At 39.3% G+C, this 13,009-nt stretch overlaps 1 protein-coding gene across 17 annotated transcripts in view; it reads left to right on the top strand.

Annotated features, from left to right (window-relative positions):
- The window catches only part of OSBPL6 (oxysterol binding protein like 6), a 206,058-nt gene that overhangs the window by 185,951 nt on the left and 7,098 nt on the right, over positions 1 to 13,009 (top strand). For all 17 annotated transcript variants that reach the window (XM_032292828.1, XM_032292814.1, XM_032292815.1 and 14 more), the window contains 7 exons: positions 3,485 to 3,572; positions 4,072 to 4,325; positions 5,089 to 5,226; positions 5,856 to 5,919; positions 7,421 to 7,499; positions 9,103 to 9,247; positions 11,189 to 11,333. In XM_032292828.1, coding sequence (XP_032148719.1) covers positions 3,485 to 3,572; positions 4,072 to 4,325; positions 5,089 to 5,226; positions 5,856 to 5,919; positions 7,421 to 7,499; positions 9,103 to 9,247; positions 11,189 to 11,333 — 913 coding nt within the window. The remainder of the gene's footprint in view (positions 1 to 3,484; positions 3,573 to 4,071; positions 4,326 to 5,088; positions 5,227 to 5,855; positions 5,920 to 7,420; positions 7,500 to 9,102; positions 9,248 to 11,188; positions 11,334 to 13,009) is intronic.

Genomic DNA, 13,009 nt, shown 5'->3' with positions numbered 1-13,009 from the left:
AAAAAAACAAGAAAGAGGGATACAAAAGGTCAGAGGGGGCCAGGTGTGGTGGCTCACATCTGTAATCCCAGCACTTTGGGAGGCCAAGGTGGGCAGTTCACTTGAGGTCAGGCATTTGAGACCAGACTGGCCAACATCATGAAACCTCGTCTCTATTAAAAATACAAAAATCAGTCGGGCATGTGGTGCACACCTGTAATCCCAGCTACTCAGGAGGCTGAGACAGGAGAATTGCTTGAACCCAGTAGGTAGAGGTTGCAGTGAGCCAAGATTTCACCGCTGCATTCCAGCCTGGGTGACAGAACAACTGTTTCAAAAATAAACAACAACAACAAAAAAATTGCCAAAAGGTAAGAGGAAAGGAAGAAATGGCAACTCTAAATTGTAGATAGGATAGCCAGCATAGGCTTCCCTGGAGTGACTTTTGAGTAAGGGACGGAAGAGAGTGAAGGAGGTGAGCTTGTGCATCTCTGGGGAAGTGCTCTGGCCAGTGTAGATGGCGAATACAGAGGCCCGATTTCCTTTGGCAGCTACAGTTGCAGGATATACAGCTTGAGCCTAGCCTGTAACTGCTGCTAGGATTCCCACATGTGTAGTAAACTCACTAGGAGTGTGAAGACATGAGGAGCCTTCTGGGGGGACCTCATCACAGGTGGTATAGTTTGGATGTGTGTCCCCATCCAATTCTCACACTGAAATCACAGGGAGGAGTCTGATTTACTTTTTTTTTTCCTCTTTCAAGCATAAGAAGTTGGCTTTTCATGAGCCTGATGGTTTAATCTTCAGCTCTGCTGCAGTCAGTAAGAACTGTGGGAACCGGTTGCAGTGGGAAAATAGGAATCAGTAATAAATTTTGTTCTCAATTTGTCATCTTTATGGGCTTACTCATGTGCAAAAACAAAATTACCATTATTCGTCCATGCATGCAATCATTCTGTCTGTCACTGTTCTCCCTAAATATATGAACTCTTCTTAACCTTAATTTTTAAAACATTAGCAATAAGTACAGAAATTTTAAAGACAGAGATCAATTGTTTTTATTACATACAAATTTAAAATTTTTACATGGCAAAAAAATGGCATAAACAGTTTAAAAATGTTAAGTTAAGAAAAATGTAATCTATATGACAAACTAAAAAATGTGTGAAAGATAAGAAAATGAGTTCATAAAGGATGAAATTCAAACTCTAAAGCAATCTTTTGGCCAGGCACAATGGATCATAACAGTAATCCCAGCACTTTGAGAGGCTGCAGTGGGAGGATTGCTTGAGGCTAGGAGTTTAAGAGTAGCCTGGGTAACATAGCAAGACCTTTCATCTCTAAAAAAAAAAAATTTTCTTAATTGGCCAGGCATGGGATATATGCCTGTAGTCCCAGGTACTTGGAAGGCTGAGGTGGGAGGATCCATTGTTATGAACCCAGGTTGCAGTGAGCTATGATGGTACCATTGTACTTCAGCCTGGGCAACAGAGTAAGAGTCTGTCTCAAAAAAAAAAAAAAAGAAAGAAAGAAAAAGAAAAGAAAGAAAGAAAGCAAAAGAAAAAATAGTTATCTATTATTTATCCCGGGTAATTCTAAACAATGGATAGTGTAAAGTGTTTAAGTGGATGTGAAGAGATGGATGACGTTCCAGCATATTGCTGATGAGGACAAACTAATCCAGTCTTTCAGGATAGCAATTTGGCAATATGAAACTAAAGCCCCAAAGTGACCCATTTGATCTAGAAATACATTTTAATGTAAACACCAGGCAGATTTACAGAAATATATTTATAAGGATGTTCATCCAAGTATTGTCTATAATAAAAAACTGTTAGAAACCACCTAAATACTGGTTAAATTTCTTGTTAAAACCGTATAATGAAATATGTTACCTTTCCAAATAAAGTAGCTGTAGCTACTATAATGAAAATGTATTCAGAACGCTATAAAACAATATGTAAACTGATCTCCTTTTTCGATATATAAAGATAGATGTGTCAATGTATTTGTGCAGGCATTTTGAAATTGGGGGGTAACGCTCACTAAAATGTTACATGGTTTCCTGTATGTGATAGGCTGATGGATAATTTTCATACTTATCTGTTTACGCTTACATAATTTCTAATTTTTTACAATAAGAGTGTTTTATATTCAGAAAAAAATATCTTGGCACGGTGGCTCATGCCTATAACCCTAGCACTTTGGGAGGCTGAGGTGGGCGGATCACGAGGTCAGGAGATCGAGACCATCCTGGCCAACATGGTGAAACCCCATCTCTACTAAAATACAAAAAATTAGCCGGACGTGGTGGCATGCACCTTTAATCCCAGCTATTTGGGAGGCTGAGGCAGGGGAATTGCTTGAACCTGGGAGGTAGAGGTTGCAGCGGTGAGCCAGGATCACATCACTGCACTCCAGCCTGGCGATAGAGTAAGACTCCGTCTCAAATGTGTGTGTGTGTGTGTGTGTGTGTGTGTGTGTGTAGCATTATTTGCATTTTGAAGGGAGTGAGTATCAGCAGCTTTCTTGCCTGCAGGAAAGACATTAGTTTTCCTATTTGGCTGATGGCTCTCTTATTCCTCTTTCCTGATCTGCTCTGCTTCTAAGTCTCTTTATTATGTACATTGTTCCTTAATTTCATTTTTCTGCTCATTTGTGTTTTATTTTGGTTTCACATTTTTCTCATGCAGGGGTGGCTTCACTTTTTATCTCTCCTCATCGTCACAAGGGCCATCTGAATTGAAGCTGTATTTCTTACCCAGATCTACGCGGTATCCTATATCTAGCCTCCCCAGGGAAAGCTGCCAAGTATCTTCCTGAAAACCAGATCTGACTCCAACATCCCATGCATATTTGTTGGTTTCACTAACTCTGAGGATTGCATATGAACCCTTTACGTTAGCATAAAAAGCCCTTGACTGTCGGGCCCTCTGCTCTTTTCTTTACCCTCTGTCACAGCCATTCTCAACATCCTTGCATTCCTGGGATAAATGTTGCTCTCATGGTCCTTACCTTTGTGAGATCTCCCGTCTTTGTGTGCGTCTATCCCTTCTAACAACTGAGCAACTCCTAGTCATTCTCTAACACCCAGTTTAAATGTTATTCCCCTGGGCAGCCTCTCTTGAGTCCTCTCAGGTAGAGTCGTAGGGCCTTCTCTTGGGTTGGTGCAAAAGAAAGTAATGGCAAAAACTGCAATTATTCTTGCATCAACCTTAAACATTCTTGGTGTGTTGTACTAAAATATTTCTGGTTCTTTACTGATCTCCCCTGCCCTCCTGCCTCTACTAAGACAAGGAGCTAAAGACCAGGCTCCCTTCTAGCAATCCTATATCCTAGCTCATGAAGACCCTCAAGTGTTCATTGCACATAGGCCAAATACTTTTCCCTCTCAGGACCTCTGCTTCTCATTGGAACAATGTTTTGTTATTTTTAATCACTTGATTATCTGAACTTGCAAAACTGAACAAGAATTCTGATCCTTGTATGTTCTTCCCTTCCTTAGGCTTCAGATGATGAGTCTTACATCAGTGATGTGAGTGATAATATATCTGAAGACAACACCAGTGTTGCAGACAATATTTCTCGGCAAAGTATGCATCATTTGAGCTTCCAGGTTGTTCTATCTACATGCCAAATTGCAACACTGACGACTTAATGAATGGACATTTTTCCCCACCCTCCACTAATTGTTCTTTTGGCAGCTGATTGTTTAATACATTCTATTTTGTATAATCTCTTGAGGTAAATGGTTGAAAAATCTCTTAGGTAAATGGTTAAGAGAAAAGGTTTTTCCTCTTTCTCAGTCCAACAGCTTGAATCCTTCTTATTAAATATATTTAATTTTTAAAACCTAGCCTGTCTTGTCTTGAATATTTGAGGCTATTTAATGCCTTATTTATAAAATTATACACTGTTGTTCTGTGCATTTATTAGCAAGCTTATACTGAAAGATTCCATTTACTTTTGAAAGAATATAATGAAGGCTCATGAAATGTCTCACAATCAGAATTATTTGAAAGTTATTTCCCTTCTTGATTTTGTGAAATCAGAACAGCAAAGTATTATTCACTGTGACTCTCCCTCTTCCAGTCCTGAATGGGGAGCTGACAGGAGGGGCCTTCCGAAATGGGCGTCGAACATGCCTGCCAGCTCCTTGTCCTGACACTAGTAACATTAACCTGTGGAATATCTTGAGGAACAACATTGGCAAAGACCTGTCTAAAGTCTCCATGCCTGTGGAGCTAAACGAGCCACTCAACACCCTGCAGCACCTCTGTGAGGAAATGGAATACAGCGAGCTCCTGGACAAGGCTTCAGAAACTGATGATCCATATGAGCGCATGGTAATAAATAACTAACAGAGCAGCGCCCCTTAGGGGGTTGCCAGCCCTGACCTGGGGTTAGCCAGAATTCATTATGATGATATATTTGGCATTTGCATAACATTCTCACTGCAGAGTTAGAGAGGAATTGACCTGTTTGCATAAGTCAGGCAAGGCCAAGACCTCCCAGATACCATCACAGGAAGCTGCACTTTTTGTGCCTTATCCTTGGTCAAGAGTGTTTCTAAAGTTAAGATGTGAAGGTCTCATACTCCTTAGAGGTTGAAGGCACACCTTGCCTCACCTGATCAGCTTTTCCTGAATGCCAAGATAGCCCATCTGTTCAAGAACTTAGGTCCGAGAAAGTAACTTTGGTTTATACTTCGCCCTTCACCCCATATGGCTGTGGGAAACACGCCCTGCCCTCTGAAAAGCACTCACAGCTACAATCCTCATGTGCGTGAGTCTAAGATTATGCCTATGGCAGAACTGATAAACTGGGTCCCAGAACCTTTGGACTCTGTGATTCTCATGACATTGGAAGGAAGGGTGACGAATGCTTGACCTCAGTGGGCTGCTTGTTTCCGTGCGACTAGTTTAACCTAATTTTACTTATTTTTTTCCCCACGAGTTGATAAAGATTCTGTGCAGACAATAGAAAATGCAACTGCCATCAAATTCACACCCATCAACATGGGGTATGTAAAATCTAGAGGGATAAGGAACAAGCACACCTAGCAGTCGTCTCTCCTATATGATTTCCTTTTCTTCAATGTTTTAACAGGTTCTCGTTGCTGCATTTGCAGTTTCAGGATACTGCTCCACGTATTTCAGAGCAGGAAGTAAGCCATTCAACCCAGTCCTTGGGGAGACCTATGAATGCATTAGAGAAGACAAGGGATTCCGATTTTTCTCAGAACAGGTAAGCACCACTGGACTCAGTGAGGGTGGTAGAGAAATAGTCGCTTATGCCTCAGTCTGACTCAGTGAATCTGCATTTTCACATAGACAGCAGGGCAGAGGAAATAATCAGATATGCATTTGTCTCAGGTGAGCGGAAGGATGAGTTTGAGTTCTGTTGATCCTTTGTCCCGTGCCTGTGAAGATAAGCTATGAATATACATTGCCAGGGTGTAATTCAACAGAACCATTTTAGGGTAAAGATCTTGAGGCCCACAAAGAATTTCCTTGTGGGCAAATTGTGAGGTAGAGAGGTAACTTTTTTTCTCTCTCTCTTTTTAAAAATCTTTGTAGCTATCTTTTTTTAGGAATAAAATGGGAGGCAGGTGGTCCTGAGATTTATTTTCTTTTCACACAGTTAAAACTCACTTCGCTTATGGGCATCATTTCCCCCAATAATTTTATAAGTTCTCGGTGTTTTTAAGGCATGAAGTCTTAAAGATTTACTTATACATTCTGAGAATAATTCACGAAGAGAAACGGATGAATTGTTTTTAGTAGAGGTGACTAATATACTAATATACATTGTAAAAATTTTTATGGAAGCTTTAACACTGATATTGCCTTCTTTTTTTTTTTTTTAATTACCAGGTTAGCCATCACCCACCCATTTCTGCCTGTCACTGTGAATCAAAGAATTTTGTGTTCTGGCAAGGTTTGTATTTTAATTATAATTTAAAATCAAATGTATGAGCCTATGAAAAAACGTCTGGCTTCCAAAGGGACATTGTATTCAGTTTAGATTTCTACCTTTGGAACTCAACAAATGTTGGTAATTAGTGCAGAGCTCAGTTTGAGAAATCGAATTTCCTGGTTTCAGCATGAAACAGTTTCAGCTAGGAGATGAGATTGCTTATCTTGGAAGCAGAGCTCCGTGCAGACCCAGCCGGCTCAGAGCCACCACCTTATCTCATGTGCCTCATTGTCTTCATCTGTAACATGGAGGTTCCATCTGCTGCCTTCTTGCTTCTTGGGGGTGTGCAAAGACATTTTAATTCTGAAGGAAGGCTCTATGACACATCGTCAGTGATCATAGTCTAAGCAGATATGCAAACATTACGGTAATTCCTGGTCTTTAACTCACTGGGGCTCAAGAGTGTGGATTGAAGTCTCTACTTATTAGTTAAGTCAGAATGTTACAAGCTTGCCTAACACACACACACAAAAGTTTCAAAACTCCTTTACAAAGAAAAGAGTATCTATGTAAATGTGACCATTAAGTGTAAATAGTTCCTTCATGTTTGGAAGTGTGCTTCATTACTCGCAGAATGACTTCTCTTATGAGCATTTTCCTAACCTGAAAATACATTAAAATGATAGAACACTGTAGCTGTACGACATTATTGCAAAAATACGACAGATCGTTTCTTGGTCATTACCAAGAGTCAGGGATTTTGTAGAGATGGCACAAAGTTCCCTTAGTTCAACAAAATGGGACTAGGTGGTTATCACAAATGCACAAATAAGTCTAAGTTTCCACATGTAAAACATGAAGCCATTGTGTGAGGTCAAATGTTGGGCCCTGGCCTATATCTTAACAAGCAGTGTAGGAACACGTTCATTAAGTTCATCCTACTCTCTCATAAATCTTATTTTACAAATCTTATTTTATCTGTATTTAGAGACTTTTTTAAAAACTGTAATCCCAAATTATATGTCTTTGATATGGGGGAAAATGTATATATATAAATTAATTGTATCACCACACTGCAGTTATTTTTAGTATACATCTTATGCTTGATATATTTGTTAACTATTTTTACCGCTTAGTTAAACCTTGTAACAACATTTATTGCTGTCTGGACATTAAAATACAGTAGAGTCTATGTTTATATGTATAATGTGAATACACACACACACACACATACACAATTTCAGGCTTCTCCCAGGCTTCTTAATTTGTTAGTTGAAAACAAATTAAGAGCATGTATGATAGAGAAACATAGATAGTGGGTTTTTTTATTTTTATTTTTTTGGTTCACAGTTAATATTTTCACCTTGGGCCATTTTCAGGCACTTGTCATACTAAATCAACAATATGGAATCAATTGTCATTCCAACGGTGCTTTGTAAAGTGTAATACAAAAGTTAGTTTTTACAGAAGAAGTGATTAGAGATGGGGTATGTATTTCTTGTCCTCTGCCTATGTCATTTAGATATCAGATGGAAAAACAAGTTCTGGGGGAAGTCGATGGAAATCCTGCCTGTTGGAACACTGAATGTCATGCTTCCAAAGTAGGTGACTCACACCTCCCTTTTGGCCTCCCGTCTGCTTTTCTAAATCATAAATGGGTATTTTAAACTCTAGAAGATGCTAAGGGTTCATTTCTCTATACCCAAAGCTTCTGTTACCTTTGCCAAAGTTTTGAGAATAGACCCTCACAAAAACAAATGAGAACTTAAGCATATGCAGCAAAGCTTCCTATTTATTTCTTCACAGCCTCCATTCTTCAGTCAACACCACTAGGTACCTCCCATGGCACAGTCACCATGCTAGTTTGATTTTATATAAAAGGCTCTCCTATTTAACCATTTTCTTGCTATACAATTCAATTTCACTTTTGAGTTCATCTTAGATCCAGGGAGTATTTTAAATTTCTAAGTTATCAAAGAGGAGTGATGAAATCCTTTTGTGGTTGTGTTCTAGAGGATACTGCCTGTAAATATATTGAAATTAATTGGAATTTTTATTGAGGCCAAGGGCTTGGTTGTTTCTTCATTTGATTTGGTTTGTTTTGGTTTTATCTGTTTGAAAGACAGAATTTGCAGATGAATTGGATGTGGAAGAAGGTGAGGAGAGGAAGCTATTCCTAGGACCACAAAATAAACTTTGAGTATTTGAAAATGTGTAAGGAGGAGAGTTTTCCTAGGTATATACGGTGCCTACATCATACCAATTCATAAACTTTGCAACAATTTAGAAGGATCTTTTTTATGTTGACATAACATTTCATTTGAAAATATATGTAATGTACAAATTTGAGTGTGATTTGAAGCTGTATCACTTCATTCCTTAGCAGAAATTCTGTGACCTTGCTCCCCAGAATTTGTATTAGATTTGTGCCATCTTAGTATGCTCCTCAGTCTTTTCCCAAGGAATTAGTCACATCTGAGGTCTTAAACCTGGAGTAGGAAACAGTGTTCCCAGAGCATCTTTCTTAAATGCACACTCTGTGGTGCCTCTCTCCTACCTGGAATCCTGCGGTGGCCCACTGCCTGCAGGGTGAATCCAGACTCCTTGGTAGGTCACTGCAGGCCTTCCCGGCTCTGCCTCATCACACCTTTCCTGTCTTGCATCCTGCCACCCGCACTCCCCCAGAGCACAGCATTCACAGGCCCCAGATGCCTTGTTCTCTTCTGACCTTTGTGGCTGTGCAGATGCTTTTCCCAGGCCGTAGTGCTCTCCTACCTGCCATCCGTGCTTACATCAAACCCAGCCTCTTCAAAGGTGTCTTCCTTGACTGATCCTTATCCCACGTTCCAGGCAGATTGAAGGACTAAAAACTTCCTTCTGTGTTCCTATGATATGCATATTTTATTTTAAATATCTGTTTGAATATCCATCTGCCCCTCCCATACTTTTGTCTCTAGAAAAGCAAGAAACAGGCCCTATTCCACTTTGCAGCTTTAGCACCCGGCCCACAGAACACGCTTAAATGTTGCTTAAGTGAATTAACCGTGTCATAAATACTTATGACCACAGAGGAAATTTCAAGACAGAAATGAGAGGAAAATGAGGGAAAAGGAAGCTTTGGCCAAAGAATATTCTCATTAGCGGAAACAGTAATATGTATTTGTGACCTTCGTTGTTCTTAATCAATGTTACATTCTTCACTAGGTACGGAGATTACTATGTGTGGAATAAAGTCACCACTTGCATACACAACATCCTCAGTGGGAGAAGATGGATAGAACATTATGGAGAAGTAACCATTAGAAATACCAAAAGCAGTGTTTGCATTTGCAAACTCACATTTGTCAAGGTAAATACTATCATACAACAGTAAAGGAAAATGAGTATTAAATGCTTCTTAAAGAAGAAATAGAACAATCACCTTAAATAGCAGCAAGTGAATCTGTCCTGTATCATAGGTCCTTAAGGATGTTTTAGATAAGAAAGCAGAACCAATTGATGGAGTTTCTAAAGGCATACAAGTTTGTGATGGTCAAAGAAGGCACCATCTCAAAACAGAAAAAAAAACACATTTCTTTTTAAAGAATTTTCTTTTGGAGTAGCCAGTCAGTCATTCACCAAGTAAAATTCCAGAAAACACTTCTTGACTATACCAAAGTCTTCTGGTTTATATTTCTATTTCTCTTCCTGCTTGATTATATATTCAAGTGATCTGATTTTAGGGAGCTCATTATAATGTAGTTGTCATTTTCTGAAGACACTTGATGTAGCCATGTAGATGATCACCACCAGTCACTACACACTTATCCAACCCTGCCACTGTTGTAACTCAAATAAGTTCAACAAGAAATATTAGCCTCATCTACAAGAAAAGATGTTGGGATAGAAATACCCAAAGAGCACCATTTTCCCTCAGTCTCTCTGTTCTGAAGGGGAACATACAGTGTCACCACCATGTTTGTGTGGATGTGCTACAGAATTTAACGTGGTACAGAAACCCCACCCAGCCACCCTATCTGTTCAACTCATGATCCCATTCTAATATGGTAAACAGGTAACATATATTGGAGTCTTAAGACTCTAGTATTTTCTTTTCTCAGTTAAATCATTTTAAGCCATTTTGGAAGGTTGTGTTTATTTTAACTGAATATTGTTAGTTTAGCCTGATATGTTTTTTTACTACCTTTTTACTTAGAGACTCATAAGGTACCTAGAACTGAAAAGGCAGCATCACCATGTGCCCTGGCTGGGTGATGATGACATAAATATGTACATTTGGCTTTGTAGGCTATGAGAAACTGCAGTGCAGCCCTGTCTCTAACACTCTAACTATTTAAAAATAAAAATATATAATTTATTTTAATTAATAAAAATAAATCAAGTCTGTAAGCTATCAAATAGAATATGCTATATTTCTTTTCCTTGACAAATACACTTTTTATAATAAAACCTGTGAGGCCAGGTTGGACCCTTCAGAACTCTGTGCTGTCACCCTGGCAGTGTAGGACAGCCAGTCCTGGCCCTTGGCCATCCCTGCTTTCTTCTCACCTCTGGCTCTGTTGTCACTGCAAGGGGCCTCCACGTATGTAGACAGTCCAGCCCACACATCTAAGCTCTGTTCACACCCCTACAAACAGCCACCCTTGGCCATCCCTCAGACCTAAAGGTGCACATGCTGGTGGGTAATCTGCCCTCAGGTGCATGAGTCCAAGGAAAAGGCCTATGCCAGCTGTGGAATAAGCTTGGATCCACTTGGACAAGGAATTCTAGTGTCCTGTGTACTTGGGGCCTGACCTGGAAGGGGGATCATGGGGTCTAGGTGGGCAAGCTTCCATAGATTTCTCATCCCTTGAGAAGGAGCATAACCGGAAGGGCCACATGAGGGTCCTCCTGATAAAATTTAGCCATTTATAGATATTATGAAAATTATTTCACAAACAATGTCTGCAGCATGGCAAATTGAAATCTATTAAAATCCCTCAGGGGGAAAGTCAAAACAAGAGGAAAAAAAATTGCTAGCCTATAAATTAATATTAGGTTCTTAGATAGAAACTGAGCCTTCTCTGTGATATGCTATCATGTTATGCATGGCATAGAGACCATCCCTTTCTTGAAAGTTAGGCTAACTTTTAGAAAGCCAGCCCTCCATATAAAACATTTTGAGATTTCAGTATTTCTGAAAATAGTTTGAATAAGGGACTTCAAGGTTAAAAATTTTTCTATATGGAAAATATAGGGAATGGTATTATTAAAGCAATCAAATGTCATGATTGGGGTTTGGTTTTTCCAGGTGAATTATTGGAATTCTAACATGAATGAAGTCCAGGGAGTGGTGATAGATCAGGAGGGGAAGGTGGTGCACCGGCTGTTTGGAAAGTGGCATGAAGGACTCTTCTGCGGTGTGGCCCCCTCTGCAAAGTGTATTTGGAGACCAGGTGAGAGTGGCCTGAGTATTCTGCCAACAGGAGGGTGCCATGGACAGCAGAAGGGAAGGGAATATCAGGTCATCCCAGGAAATTCATATTAAGTTTCCTTTAAGAGTGAGATTTAAAACGTAGACGCTTAAGGCAGTTAGAGTTGCATTTACACTTAACATATCAGTTATACATAAGCCCCAATATTTGATATTTCATAATAAAAAATGTAGGCCAAATCCCTGACATGCAGCCAGAGATTGGGCTTGATGAAAAATTGCTCAAAGTGTAATGCCTACATTTGAAAAGCTAGGTATATTTATCAAAGACTTTAGATAATTGAAGTATACAAACTTAAATCCTTATGTTACTTATTCTCTGCTCTAATAAAACAGACTATAAACATTTATGATCTACAAATTCAGTAACTCACCAGAATAAGTGATCTTTTCACTTGAGCCTCAAAAGGTGGCAATATGTTAACATTTAATAAAAGACATCAAAAGAGTTCTGATAACACATTAGCATATAATTGAATATCAAGTATAAATGGAACAAGTATCCACATGACATTTATTGTCACTGGAAACAGTTAATCCCTAACTAAAATCAGTTGTTAGTTTCCTAACAACTAATCAATGAGTATTTAAATTTCCTGCTAGAAGAGTGGCCAGTTTATTTATTTAGCAATTATTTATTGAGTGTTGGCTGAGCATCATGCTTTGTTCCAGGAGCTTGGGATATATCAATGAGCAAGACGCACAAAGATCCTGCCTTCAAGTTTAGTTTAAAAGTAGCAATAGGCCAGACACAGTTGCTCACGCCTATAATCCCAGCAATTTGGGATTTGGCAAATCACCTGAGGTCAGGAGTTCAAGACCAGCCTGAGCAATGTGGAGAAAGCCGGTCTCTACTAAAAATACAAAAAATTAGCTGGGCGTGGTGGCACATGCCTGTAATCCCAGCTACTTGGGGGACTGAGGCAGGAGAATCGCTTGAACTTGGGAGGCAAATGTTGTGGTGAGCTGAGATCGCGCCATTGCACTCCAGCCTGGGCAACAAGAGCGAAACTCTATCTCAAAAATTAAAAAAAAAAAAAAAAAGGCCGGCGCGGTTGACTCACACTTGTAATCCCAGCACTTTGGGAGGCCAAGGTGGGCAGATCACCTGAGGTCGGGAGTTCAGGACCAGCCTGACCAATATGGAGAAATTTAAGTCTCTACTAAAAGAGACTACTGCACTGCAGCCTGGGAAACAAGAGTGAAACTTCGTCTCAAAAAAAAAAAAAAAAAAAGGCAATAAATATAAATTTAGATCTGCATATTTTTCTTTTCTAAAAGGAAGCAAACAACAAGTGTTTCTGGTAAAATCTTAGTGTTCGTAGTTAATCACCATAGTATTTAGCTAACCAATTGAATATTCAAGAGAAATATGGAGTAGTTTAGCTAATGAAGACTACTATGTGTGCAGCTTTGTTTGAAAGACAAGATTGTATTAAATATATGAATCTGTCAGTTGTGATCATCAACATGAAGTTTCCTGCCTGGCAAAATATCACCAAGTTAATTCACTTGAAAAAATTTATAATCTTGTGTTTATGACTACAAATTTGGTGTTAGTGTGGGTATTAAGCACTGGGGTAAGTCAGCTTCTTCCAACTTCATAAACCTTTTGCCTCTCACAGTGGTTCATTGGCC

This window comes from Sapajus apella, unplaced genomic scaffold (genome assembly GCF_009761245.1).
Source record: "Sapajus apella isolate SASKATOON/1434 unplaced genomic scaffold, GSC_monkey_1.0 scaffold28, whole genome shotgun sequence".
Lineage (NCBI taxonomy): Eukaryota > Metazoa > Chordata > Mammalia > Primates > Cebidae > Sapajus > Sapajus apella.
The sequence above is the reverse complement of the archived record's forward strand: the minus strand, read 5'-3'. Positions and strand labels throughout refer to the sequence as shown.